The 13,580-nt window shown below is 39.1% G+C and overlaps 1 protein-coding gene across 2 annotated transcripts in view; it reads left to right on the top strand.

Annotated features, from left to right (window-relative positions):
* Positions 1–13,580, top strand: part of PXDN (peroxidasin) — a 102,364-nt gene that overhangs the window by 76,013 nt on the left and 12,771 nt on the right. For both annotated transcript variants that reach the window (XM_070732932.1, XM_070732933.1), the window contains 4 exons: positions 2,764–4,267; positions 7,480–7,614; positions 8,626–8,834; positions 11,315–11,435. In XM_070732932.1, coding sequence (XP_070589033.1) covers positions 2,764–4,267; positions 7,480–7,614; positions 8,626–8,834; positions 11,315–11,435 — 1,969 coding nt within the window. The remainder of the gene's footprint in view (positions 1–2,763; positions 4,268–7,479; positions 7,615–8,625; positions 8,835–11,314; positions 11,436–13,580) is intronic.

Below are 13,580 nucleotides of genomic sequence, written 5' to 3'. Positions count from 1 at the left end.
CCCCAGGCTTATTATAATTTATGTTTGGTATGTATGTGCTGTTTGGTTTTTAATTATGATAGAGTTTTTAGTTTTTGGTTGTTTTTTTTAAATATTAGATTTGTGCCTGTATAATATTGTTTTTATCGTTGTTGTGAGCCGCCCCGAGTCTTCGGAGAGGGGCGGCATACAAATCTAATAAATTATTATTATTATTATATGGGCAGAGTATTTTAACCTCTTACCACCTTTCTTCTCCTTCTGAATTGTTCCTTCTCTGTTGTGAATGTATATACAAGGTTTGATTTCCTGTGATCAGAGCCTGATTGCAATGTATTCTATGGCCTATTGTGGGACAATGGGTTATGTGTGTAATTTAATTTTTTCTTTTCTCCTCCCTACTAAATACAGTGAGTAAAATAGGTTATCCAGCAGTGGTTTTTGTATAAAATTCTGCCATCAAATGCACAGTCACAAGGGAATGGGATACATAAGCAACTCTTTCCTTTTCCATTCTTGTCTCTTCTCATTTTTGTATCTGTTGAGTTTACTGTGTCATGTTTAACTTTTTGTAACATATCCAGTCAGTTGTATCTGCCAAATAACTATTTTCTGTTTCATGTTCCATTGCATCTGCACCTTATCTCTAATGTCAGACAGTAGATCTTGAGTACAGAATTGTTCTGTAAAATAACTAAAAGTCAAAATAGATTTCTAAAAAATTGAGTGAATCATAGATTTTCTGTGATTGAAACCACTCTGTAAAGTATAAAAAGAAGGTGCCAGCTGCTTTCAGTTTCCTTAAAACTGGGGGATTAAATTATACATACCATTGCAATCAGAAACACAAGGGAGGCAGAACAAGATGAAACTACAGAAAATAACCGGAAGCAAGGATTGTGGTCTTCAAGATTATGTTCACACAATTGATAATGGCATTAATTTCAAATGAAAGAAAAGCAATTGATATTTCTTAAATCTGTCATGCCATTTTATTGGGAAATCCCAAATAAAAACAGATGCTTTGGTATCTATAAAAGCAATATTTTTGTTTTTGACTTGGTGTCATGTACAGCCATCCAGTGTTTCAAAAACTAAGCCTTGCTATATTATATGTCCGATAGAATCTCTAGGATAAGCCTAATTTGGATTTTTCTGCTTAATTCTAGAAGCAGCAGAAGTTCTAATTCAAAAGCAATTATTTGGTCATTCTTCCATTACCTGGTTGTTATCTATATTTCTGAGATAAGTTGCAAAGAATTTGATTTGGACTAAAATGTTAGAGAAGCTAAATGAAAGGGATTTAATAAACAGTCTAGTATTATTAACCAGATTTAACATGTGAAAAGAAGTATCTTTTGCTTAGCACATTTCTTGTGTTTTGACTGTTTCTACAACTTAAAAACTTAACTTAAGATTCCAGATTATGAAATGTGCAAGATTTGTGAGCATCTGCTCTGTCAATTTGGAACATCACCAGATTGGGTAACATAAGGTTCCCAAAGATGTCTGCAGCTGAACAGATCATTTATATAGCTATTTATCACATGGTTGCATTTACAAATACCAAAGCCAAATTGTTAGAATATATTTGACTTGTTAAAACAAAATAAATGCATCTGTAGCAGTGCTATTCATCATGTTTTTTAAAAAAATATATAAATTAATGCAATTTTCTTATTAAATAATCACTAACCATTATTGATGTTAATATGTGCTAAAAGATAATACACAAGCAATCCTGGTTAAAAACTAATTTCAGGTTTAATTATTACCTCACAATTGCTAGATTTTAAATTCCTGTTTAGTCTTCATCAAACCCATTATGTGTATCCAAGCCTAGTATAAGGAGCCTCATAACTAAGTTTGTTTGGCAATAGGGTTATTAACTCCAGGCAGAAATCCTTTACATATAAATAAAGCTGTGAATCAGTAAAATCTTGTCTACTTTTACAAAGTGGGGTGGGGAGAGGCAGCATTCTGTCCAGGAGTCTTCGCATTTGCAACATTTCCTAACACATTCTTCTAGTAATTTACTTAACAATCAATAAATTAATCTTCTCTGCAAAAGTATTTTTAATCCCTCCTTTCTGGCCAATTTCATATCTTAGCAGAGTAGCAATTTTGTAGGACACCATTTTTACTTTGATTGTCAGCTAGTTAAATAATTTTGATTGATCAGCCATAGTCTTTGAACCAATAAATGGATTACATTAAATAATGCCTTTCGGGATATCATTGCAAGTAGAAATTCAACTTCAGTATGTACAATGAAAATAAATTGAAGAAACTGATGGATCGATGGGACATGGTGAGAGGTTATATGACAAGTAGGATTTGTGATCTAGCCATAAAGAATAAATTAGAATCACTCTTTGATATGTAAATAAAATGCAGATCCAGGCTTAGAAGAATGTCAAAGATGTTTGTACAGACCCTCCAAATTGGTGGTGGGGTATGTATGTTGTTAGGTGGTGGGTGCAGTCTCTGTGTGTAACATTTTAAAAACCAATAATTTTTTTTAAAAAAAACTTCAGCATTTTCATACTGGCTTCTATACTTAAGTTACAAATATTTTTAATTTTTCTTCTCATTTCCTGTTATTGTATAATCTATAGGACAAAAAGTCGTTAAAATACAGAATGCCTATTCAATGTGATCTTTAGCCAGTCATTCTGTCTGTATTTGAGACTTTTAAATAGCATTTCTTGATTGATTTGATTTTTATTCTAACTTTATTACTTCGTGAGTAACTTATTTCTCTCTCTCTCTTATCTGTTTCAGGCTATCACTATAATGATCTGGTATCCCCGCAGTACTTGAATCTGATCGCTAACCTGTCAGGCTGCACTGCCCATAGGCGTGTGAATAACTGTTCAGACATGTGCTACCATCAGAAATACAGAACGCACGATGGCACATGCAATAATCTTCAGCATCCAATGTGGGGAGCTTCTCTAACAGCCTTTGAACGAATGCTGAAATCAGTCTATGAAAATGGTTTTAATTTGCCAAGGGGCATCGGACCTAATCGACATTACAATGGATATACTCTCCCAATGCCACGTTTGGTATCAACTACGTTAATAGGGACTGAAACAATAACTCCAGATGACCAGTTCAGTCACATGCTAATGCAGTGGGGCCAATTCCTGGATCATGACCTTGACTCTACAGTGGCTGCCCTAAGTGAAGCCAGATTTTCAGATGGTCAGCATTGCAGTTCAGTTTGTACCAATGACCCTCCATGTTTCTCTATCATGATTCCACCTAATGATCCTCGAGTCAGAAATGGAGCACGGTGCATGTTTTTTGTACGTTCCAGTCCCGTGTGTGGAAGTGGCATGACCTCTCTTCTCATGAACTCCGTCTACCCACGAGAGCAGATCAATCAGTTGACCTCGTACATTGATGCATCCAATGTATACGGCAGTTCAGAGCACGAAGCTCAAGAGGTCAGGGACTTGGCGAGCCACAGGGGTCTTCTGAGGCAGGGTATTGTGCAGAGATCCGGAAAACCTCTCCTTCCATTTGCGACTGGCCCTCCAACAGAGTGTATGAGGGATGAGAACGAGAGCCCAATTCCCTGCTTCTTAGCTGGAGACCATCGAGCTAATGAACAGCTGGGACTCACCAGTATGCACACACTGTGGTTTCGGGAACACAACAGGATTGCTACTGAATTGCTGAAGCTGAACCCACACTGGGATGGCGATACAATATATCACGAAACACGTAAAATTGTTGGTGCGGAGATGCAGCATATAACCTACAGCCACTGGCTGCCGAAAATCCTGGGAGTGGTAGGCCTGAAGATGCTCGGTGAATATAAAGGTTATGATCCCAATGTTAATTCCGGCATAACAAATGAATTTGCAACAGCAGCTTTTAGATTTGGACACACATTGATCAACCCTGTCCTCTATCGGTTGGATGAGAATTTTGAAACTATTCCCCAGGGCCACATCTCTCTCCATAAAGCTTTCTTCTCCCCATTCCGGATTGTAAACGAAGGAGGCATCGATCCGCTCCTTCGAGGGTTATTTGGCACCGCTGGTAAGATGCGTGTGACTTCTCAGTTGTTGAACACTGAACTGACGGAGAGACTTTTCTCCATGGCACGAGCAGTAGCTCTAGATTTGGCTGCGATGAATATTCAGAGAGGGAGAGATCATGGAATCGCACCATACCACGAATTTAGAGTTTTCTGCAATCTGTCTTCCACACACACATTTGAAGATCTAAAAAATGAAATAAAGGACCCTGAAATCAGAGAAAAACTCAAACGGTAAGCTTCCAATGTCAATGATATTTTTATTGGTAAGTTATTGAGGTGTTCCCACAGAAAGGAGAAGCAACTCATTCCAGAACTGTATGATGTATACGTAAAACTTCCCATTTTTATTATATTTATTATTTGTTTTATTATATTGGGTACTGTTATTTCATTACATTGGGTACATGTACTGTTCTCATGTACAGATTGTCCTTGACCTTATGACCACTTCTGAGCCCAAAATTTCCATTGCTAAGCAAGACAGTTGTTCAGTGAGTTTTGCCCCATTTTTATGACATTTCTTCCAACAGTTATTAAGCAAATCACTGCAGTTGTTAAGTTAGTAGCACAGTTTTTACCTGAAGCAGACTCGCTACTGACTTTGCTTGCCAGAAAGTCACATAACAGGGTTGGGTTGCACTTAACTGTCACCACTGGTTCACATTGCAATATTTCACGCAAATGCTCTTGCGTTTTCATCCCCTCGTGCAATTTGGCTTCTGCGTATGCTCAGCAGAAGGAAACACAGCTGAGAAGCTGATCAGCTATGCTTCGGGCAAATAAATAATGGTCAGTATTAGCCCGAGGGTGGCCAGGAGGGCCCTTTTTCAAGCAGCAGAAGAGGAGAAGCCATCCAAACACAGAAAAATTTACCAAAAATTCCCCAAAAAACATTGCAGTGGACACGGATTGGCACAGAGCGAACCAAATCCGTGATGCCATCGTCATCAGCGAGTCGCTACTGGTTCAGGCGATCTGGTCCAAACCAGGCGGAAACTACCCTGTCACAAAAGATTACATGACCTTGGGACACTGCAATCATCATAAATACCTGCTAGTTTCCAAAAGGCCGAATTTTGATCACGTGACCATTGGGATGTCGTAATGGTTGTAAGTGTGAAAAATTACTTTTTTCAGTACCATGGTAAATGTCAGTCACTAATGATTGTAAATTATGAATTTAGTGGTCCCTGAGGTACAAAAGGTTGGTGACCCCTGACCTAGAAGGGACCCTGGGAGCAGGTCTGCAATATCTGTCCCCTAAACAGCTTCACTATCCAAAGATTAGTTTAGTCCCCACGCGGTTCTTCTTCAAGTTAACATTAAAAACATGTCCATTTCATCAGGTCTTGAGTAACATGTCTGGTGCATCCTCTAAGTTGGGGGTGATATGGGGAGGGAGGATTGCTAGTTTCACTGTTCCCTTGGACAATTTTCCTTCTTATATAATGTTTTTCCTGTTTGGAGTTTAATGAAGCTATTCAGAGTCTTTTTGGGAGTTGGGTGGTCCAGAAATTGGACAGATAAATAAGTAAACCTTGCAATTCCTGAAGAAAAGGCTGCGTTGCTGGCTTCCTCCCCCACCATCCCAGCATGTCCTTGACCTTTCTAAGAGATCTAGGAAATATTAACATTTGCAATTGGAGGGCTGTGAATATAAATATCTCTGTCTGCAAGCTGTCAGAAGTCTGAATACAAACATTTAAGTCACACAGAAATCCATGAAGTTATGTTAAGTAGAATTTATTACTGAACAGCTAAGAAGTCATAATGAAAAAATGCTAATAACTGCCACATGTCCAGTGCAAGTGTGGTTCATATAAGGAATGGTCAAATTCCTTGTGCCTGTTTCTCCTCCTCCTCCACTCTGTGCATAGGATTATGTGACATTTATCTTATTTTAATCATATTTGAAGAAGACTCTCGTCTCTTTTGGAGATAACTGATTTTTTGTTTCGGTAACAACAACATCTAGACATCCAATCGTTAACTTTTAAACATGTAAGAACTAAATTTCACATAACAGAAGTTTACCCTAAAATTAAGGGCCTTAATTCATGGTCAATGGGAGATGTAGATAATGAACTCATTCTTCATTGTAGCTCTTTTCTCTAGTTTTCATAATTATTCCCTGGAGTTTAAGGAATTTGGTTTTTATGCCAAAGTAGAGTATTTTTGTTACTTATTGTCTGATACTTGAAGACTTCTCACATCCATATGTTATTGTAAAATCATTTTTTAAAGTTTTTTTTAAAATCAAACAATTTCCTGACATTCTAAATGGAAAATAGTATGCAGTTTCTAGTGTGTTCACATTTGGATGGCTGTATAGTATACAAGCTTTAAATATGGAAAATGGTAATGTACAGATTTTGCCAGATGTTTTCCTGAACGAAGTAAGCTATCTACAGAGAAAGATTCTTGAACCAACCAAAGTTTATTATGTTGGATATCTTATTCTGTATCAGCAGTTCAGATGTAACAGAACCATATTTTGGAAATCAGCTTATACAGTGATACCTTGTCTTACAAACTTAATTGGTTCCGGGATGAGGTTCTTAAGGTGAAAAGTTTGTAAGACGAAACAATGTTTCCCATAGGAATCAATGGAAAAGCGATTAATGTGTGCAAGCCCAAAATTCACCCCTTTTGCCAGCCAAAGCGCCTGTTTTTGCGCTGCTGTGATTCCCCTGAGACTCCCCTCCACAGGAAACCCCACCTCCGGACTTCCGTGTTTTTGCGATGCTGCGATTTCACTAAGGCTCCCCTCACTGGGAAACCCCACTTCTGTTGCCAGCAAAGCGCCCATTTTTGCGCTGTGGGATTCCCCTGCAGCATCACAAAAACACAGATGTCTGGAGGTGGGGTTTCCCATGGAGGGGAGCCGCAGGGGAATCACAGTAGCACAAAAACGGGTGCTTCACTGGCAACGGAAGTCCGGAGGCAGGGCATCCCAGCGGCAGAGGTGGGTTTGTAAGGTGAAAATAGTTTGTAAGAAGAGGCAAAAAAATCTTAAACCCCGGGTTTGTATCTCGAAAAGTTTGTATGACGAGGCGTTTGTAAGATGAGGTATCACTGTACTGTATAAGATTAGTGCTTCTTTACCTTTTTAAAAACATTTTTTAAAAGCTAGAGAGCCTACTATTTTTTCTACCAGTATGCAGTTATTCTCTTTCTTTGAAGACAGTTGCATTCTATACAGGTTCAAATATAGTCTTTCTGTAACACGTGCAGAAAATACTGACTGCTTGTTTTGAACTTTGTAGATTCAGAACTAAATCTAGTGAACACTTTTTTTCAAATTAACACATAGTAATATGGCAAATTGAGGAAAAAGATATAACAAATCCAGAATAGTATCTTTTAGTTGTGGATTTTAAAATTCAATATAACACTGAATTCCTACTTTGGGTCATCTGCAACCATTTATTTTTCTTGTATAGATTATATGGTTCACCACTGAACATAGATTTATTTCCTGCTCTTATACTAGAAGATCTAGTTCCTGGAAGCAGGTTGGGACCTACACTGATGTGTCTCTTGAGCACACAGTTTAAACGTCTCCGAGATGGAGACAGGTAAGTTTGGTATTTAACTAGTCATACTAGACTTTGAAGAGTTCCAGTCAGAAGATAACAACCTAGAACCAAACATGGAGCAACAGTGAGCAATCCTTCCCTTTGCAACTCATTCTACCTAGGAAAGGGGCAGCATATAAATCCAATAAATAAAAGAATAAATTTGTGAAGGGCCATTTCGTCACAAGTATTCCAAAGGAATCGGTAGCAGAGAAGTCTTAATGTTTAGAAGTATATACTCATAGAGTGCCTCAAAGTGCTTTACAGCAATCTCTAAGTTATTTACAGAATCAACCTATTGCTCCCCTGAGTCCTCATTTAACTTTGGAAGGGTGGAAGGCTGACTCAAACTTGAGCCAGTCAGGATCAAACTCCTAGTAATGAGCAGAATTAGCCTGCAATACTGCATTCTAACCAGTAGTGGGTTGTAAATAATTTTGCCACTGGTTCGCACGTGCACTTGTGTGCACACGCAACATGTGCAGAAGCTTCCTGGGCTGGTGGGCAAACTACTGGTTCTAACAACTGGTCCGAACCATGAGCAAGCCGCCACTGATTCTAACTATGTGACACCACATTGTATGTGCAGGATTTAGGATTATAAGAAAGTTTTTGCATGCAAAACTGCTTTTGTCAAGGATTCCTTGTTATATGGCATTATACTGTCATTGTGGACCTTTATTTACGAAAGCATGATAGAAGGCATAGTAAGGCTTTGCAGCTCATTTGAGTTATCTATGATGTGTTTAGTTTTATTCAGATAATGCAAAAAAGCATGCCTGGACTAGAAATATAGGTACAGGTATGGTGTTGTTGTTTTTTAAATGGAACACTTTCTTAAGAACTATCAGAAACAGTATAATGATAGAGAGAAAAAGTCAGTATAATGAGCAATTCTGCCATTAAATATAACCGTACTTTAAATGTTCTGTTAATGTGAATATATTCCTTCCTTTTCTGTTTCCCTGAATACTGACTAAGAATTTATTCTTACTTCATGTGAGACTACAGGTTGTGGTATGAGAACCCAGGTGTGTTTACTCCAGCTCAGTTGACTCAAATCAAGCAGTCGTCCCTTGCAAGAGTTCTCTGTGAGAATGGGGACAACATAACCAGAGTGCAACGTGATGTTTTTAGAGTGGCCGAGTTCCCACATGGTTATGGAAGCTGTGCTGAAGTTCCTAAAGTGGATCTCAGGATGTGGCAAGACTGCTGCGAAGGTATGGCGATATATATGCCACCGCTTTCTCTTTTTTTCTTCTTTGAAAAAGCGAAGCTCACAGGTTTCAAATAAAATGAAATCATGAAATGCATGAAGTCCTCGACTTACCACAGTTTATTTAATCACCGTTCCAAGTTACAATGGCACACAAAAAAAGTGACTCGTAGCCATTTCACACAACCATATCAAAATTCAGATTCTTGGCAACTGACCCATATTTATGAGGGTTCCAGTGTCCTGGTGGTCATGGTGATCCCCTTTTGCGACTTTCTGACAAGCAAAGTCAATGGGAAAGCCAGATTCACTTAACAACCGTATTACTGACTTAACAACTGCAGTGATTCACTAAACAACTGTGGCCAGAAATGTTGTAAAATGAGGCAAAACTTATTTAACAAATGTCTTGCTTAACAACAGAAATTTTGGGCTCAATTGTGGTCGTAAGTTCAGCACTACCTGTACTTAAACATCCTGTGTAGACAAGTCTGATAAAGTTACTTATAAAATTGTTCTTCCCATTTACTGTCAGGCTTCTACTCTCCATGCACAGATCTAATTGAATGTTCCTGTCTTAAAGGAACATCCTGTCTCCTTTAAGACAGGAACATCTCCCTTGAAGGTCCCTGGGGGATCTCCTGGATGATGTATTACAATTCCTATGTAAACTACTCATTGTATGATGTAGATGTTTCTAGGCATTGTGCATAATTCAATTCAATTCAATTCAGTTTATTAGATTTGTATGCCACCCCTCTCCATTGACTTGGGGCGGCTCACAACAGTAATAACACAGTATATAACAAATCTAATAATTAAAAGTCACTAAAAACCCCTTATTAAAAGAAAACATATACACAACATACCATGCATAAATTGTATAGGCCCGGGGGAGATGTCTCAGTTCCCCCATGCCTGGCAGCAGATGTGGATTTTAAGAAGTTTACGAAAGACAAGGAGGGTGGGGGCAATTCTAATCTCCAGGGGGAGCTGGTTCCAGAGGGTCGGGGCTGCCACAGAGAAGGCTTTCCTCTGGGTCCCGCCAGATGACAACACCATTTCAATCTGAGGCAACATGTTAGTTCTCATCGTCTTGCTCTTTAAGCTTCAGGGAGTAGACTATGGCTCTTTATTAACAGATAAATGAAGTTCTTGATTCAAAAATGGTAGTTAATATGCACAAAAATTGTCTATTTTCTTCCTCTCTGGTTTCTGAGGTAGAACAGATTTTAAATCCCACGTGATTCCACAACTTCTCAACATTTCTCAAGAGCATCATTTTCTAGAAAAAAATTGACCAATGTTTTTGCTTACTTCATCTTTAGCAAGCTTTCCCCATAATTATGGGAGCTATGTTTTGATGTTCTCTGGGTGGGATAAAATTATGGGAAATGTAGCAGAATTATAGCACAGGTAAAGATATTCCCCCTTTTGAACAAAGTCTTGATTAGAAGAGGTATGAACTCAGTTTAAAAAGCATCCAGGTTCCTTGAACTGGGAAAGTTTTAGAGTGCAATTTGCTAGCAACATCTGTCTCTGGTGGCTTTGGTTTGTTCTTGAGCGATCAGTAAAAACGACTCTCCATTATGATATGAAGCAAATGTACAGATAGTTGTGTAATGACCAGCACTTAGTTTGACAGGGACACTTTTCTGTGTATCTATAGCCATACTATCTAATACCTATATATCTTTATCTTTATTGGAACAATAAATTTGTGGTGAAAATTGCCAACTAGATTATTTATGTGTGAAAATATACTACAATACTAATACTTCTTAGTTTGGTATAATTCAAATTCCACAGATATTCAGTTATTATGCTTGTTTTTGTAAAGTAGACGATATCTGTTTTTATTATTTCCTGTTTCTTTACTCTTAAATATTTTTCCAGGTTCAGTATTAAAGTATGCTTTAAAAAAAAATGTCTTTGGAACATTTAAGCAAGTGCCAGCTTAATCATAGCAACACAGAGACCAACACACACAGAGAAACTTTTCTTCTCCATAATAATAAAACCAGAAAATGGTCTATTTCACTGTGTGATAGTTGGTTAGTATTTTCAGCTTTGTCTTAATTTGTCTATGACCACTGACAAGTACTCTTGTATTTTCCGCTCAACATCAAGGATGTCTAACTATTCACAGATTTACCTAGTTAGACATCCTTGATGTTTGTTCAGACATTATTAATATCAAAGGGATCCAGAAAATGTTTTGTAAAGAATCCTATGCTATCATCTACTACAAGCTGTCTAATACCTGTTCCTCATTCAATAATGTATTTACCATACTCTGAACCCATAATTTTCTTCCAACCTTCCTTTCCAGGATCAGTAAATATTTCGGCTTGCGAAGCTATAAAAAGAAATGCAATATATATGTTATCAAGACTAGTTGATGATGTCTATTCAGCTCAAAGATGCATGAAGTTTCACTTGTTCATGTCTTAACGAAGTTTGGGATCTTCTGTTTAATTTCAGACTGTAGAACTAGAGGACAATTCAATGCATTTTCATACCACTTTCGAGGAAGGCGCTCTCTTGATTACAGTTTTCGGGAAGATAAACCTTCAAAATATCTAAAAATTCCAAGAGCATCAAGGTACATATCCCAATTTCTTGACTTGTTACTTTTAAAATTTTATTGTCCTGCTTAGGATTTAGTGGCTTTGAGCACAGAACCCAAAGAATTTTCAAGATGCCAATAAGAAATTCCAAGGAGTAATTTTAAAAACTGCCTACAGCCCTTTTAGAAAAAGGGTGAACAAAGGTTGTGGCTACATTTTAGAATCTCCTATTCTGGCATTCATCACTCTAATTTTAAAACTCCACAAAATTAAAAAGCACGTTTTGGCTATTATTTATTTCACAATGCACAAACAGGGTTTGCTCCCCGAATGCAGCACAGCCCCAGGTTCTATTAATTATTCCCTTAGTATTAATTTGAATCCATTTAGAATTAGGGCTAGATTTGGATTCAGCAGTCCAGGGTTGACCCGTCACCAGTGAAGGGCTACCAAATTTTTTACTACCACATTGTGGGTGTGGCTTATACAGCACACCCTGCATTTTCTTCCAATATCTTCCAGTGCAAATTGGATATTCTGGGGCGGAGCTCCATTTTTGCTACCCCACTTCGTCCCGTCCCCCCGGGCAGCAGCCCACCCCTGCATGTCACTTTTCCTAATTAACTCAATACATCAGATTCAGTAGGAGTTGTGATCTTGTAACTCCACTGTTATGTGGGAGGGGGTATGGATATCATTATCCACTCAGGGTTGTGACCTGGTTATGGCTGCATCACATGGGGTTGTTTACTTTGATGATTTCACTGATTGCATTGCATCAGTGTCAGAGGCACTGAGGCACTTCCAGGTTGAAAGGATTGGCAGGCGACATTGCCATAGCCTGGGGGACGCCCATGTGGGGGTTCCTTTCATGTCTCTGATAGGAATTGGAGTGAAGGAAAGGAACCCACATTGTTCCATATGTGCACTGGCCAGGTGATTTTCAGCCTTATTTTCAGCCGTTTTCCTTCCCCACGGCGAAAACGACCCAACAGCCAACCAAAGGTTCACTTGTATAATAATTATAATAATTAATTTAATAATAATTTATTAGATTTGTATGCTGCCCCTCTCCGAAGACTTGGGGCGGCTCACAACATAATACACAAGGTACAAATCCAATATTAAAAAACAGATTAAAACCCTTATAATAAAATATTAATCACGCAACCCAAGCAAACCATACATAAAGCATAGTAGCTAAGGGGCATATCAACTTCCCCAAGCCTGGCGACATAGGTGGGTTTTTAGGAGCTTGTGAAAGGCAAGGAGGTTGGAGGCAGTTCTAATCTCCGGGGGGAGTTGATTCTAGAGGGACGGGGCTGCCACAGAGAAGGCTCTCTCCCTTGGTCCCGCCAGACGGCATTGCTTAGTCGATGGGACCAGAGAAGGCCAACTCTGGGACCTAACCGGTCACTGGGATTCATGCGGCAGAAGGCAGTCCCGAAGGTATTCTGGTCCGATGCCATGTAGGGCTTTATAGGTCATAACCAACACTTTAAATTGTGACCGGAAAGTGATTGGCAACCAATGCAGGCTGCGGAGTGTTGATGAAACATGGGCATATCTGGGGAGGCCCATGATTGTTCTCACAGCCGCATTCTGCACGATCTGAAGTAGAGAGCATTACAGTAGTCAAACCTCGAGGTGATGAGGGCATGAGTGACTGTGAGCAGTGACTTCTGGTCCAAATAGGGCCACAACTGGTGCACCAGGCAAATCTGAGCAAACGCCCTCCTTGCCACACCCGAAAGATGGTGCTCTAATGTTAGCTATGGATCGAGGAGGATGCCCAAGTTGCGAACCCTCTATGAGGTTGTTAATAATCCCCCCCCCCCAGGGTAATGGACAGACAGATCAAATTGTCCTTGGGAGGCAAAACCCACAACCACTCCGTCTTGTCAGGGTTGAGTTTGAGCCTGTTGACACCCATCCAGACCCCAACAGCCTTGTATTGTATGCTCCTTCTCAGCTTCCTTTTTCACTGTCAGAAGTCTTCAGGAACTTCTTCTGCTTTGGACAGTTGCAACCAGGCCTTGCATATGTTGGCCCATTTCTTCTGCAACCGGCAAGGCTTACTTGAAGGCCTCTGCAGCCGATAGCAGAGCTCTGGATCAATCCAAAGCTCTGTTATCAGCTGCAGAGGCCTTCAGGAAAGCCTTCCCTATTGCAGAAGAAAT

The sequence above is a fragment of the Erythrolamprus reginae genome, chromosome 1 (genome assembly GCF_031021105.1).
Source record: "Erythrolamprus reginae isolate rEryReg1 chromosome 1, rEryReg1.hap1, whole genome shotgun sequence".
Taxonomy (NCBI): Eukaryota; Metazoa; Chordata; class Lepidosauria; order Squamata; family Dipsadidae; genus Erythrolamprus; species Erythrolamprus reginae.
The sequence above is the reverse complement of the archived record's forward strand: the minus strand, read 5'-3'. Positions and strand labels throughout refer to the sequence as shown.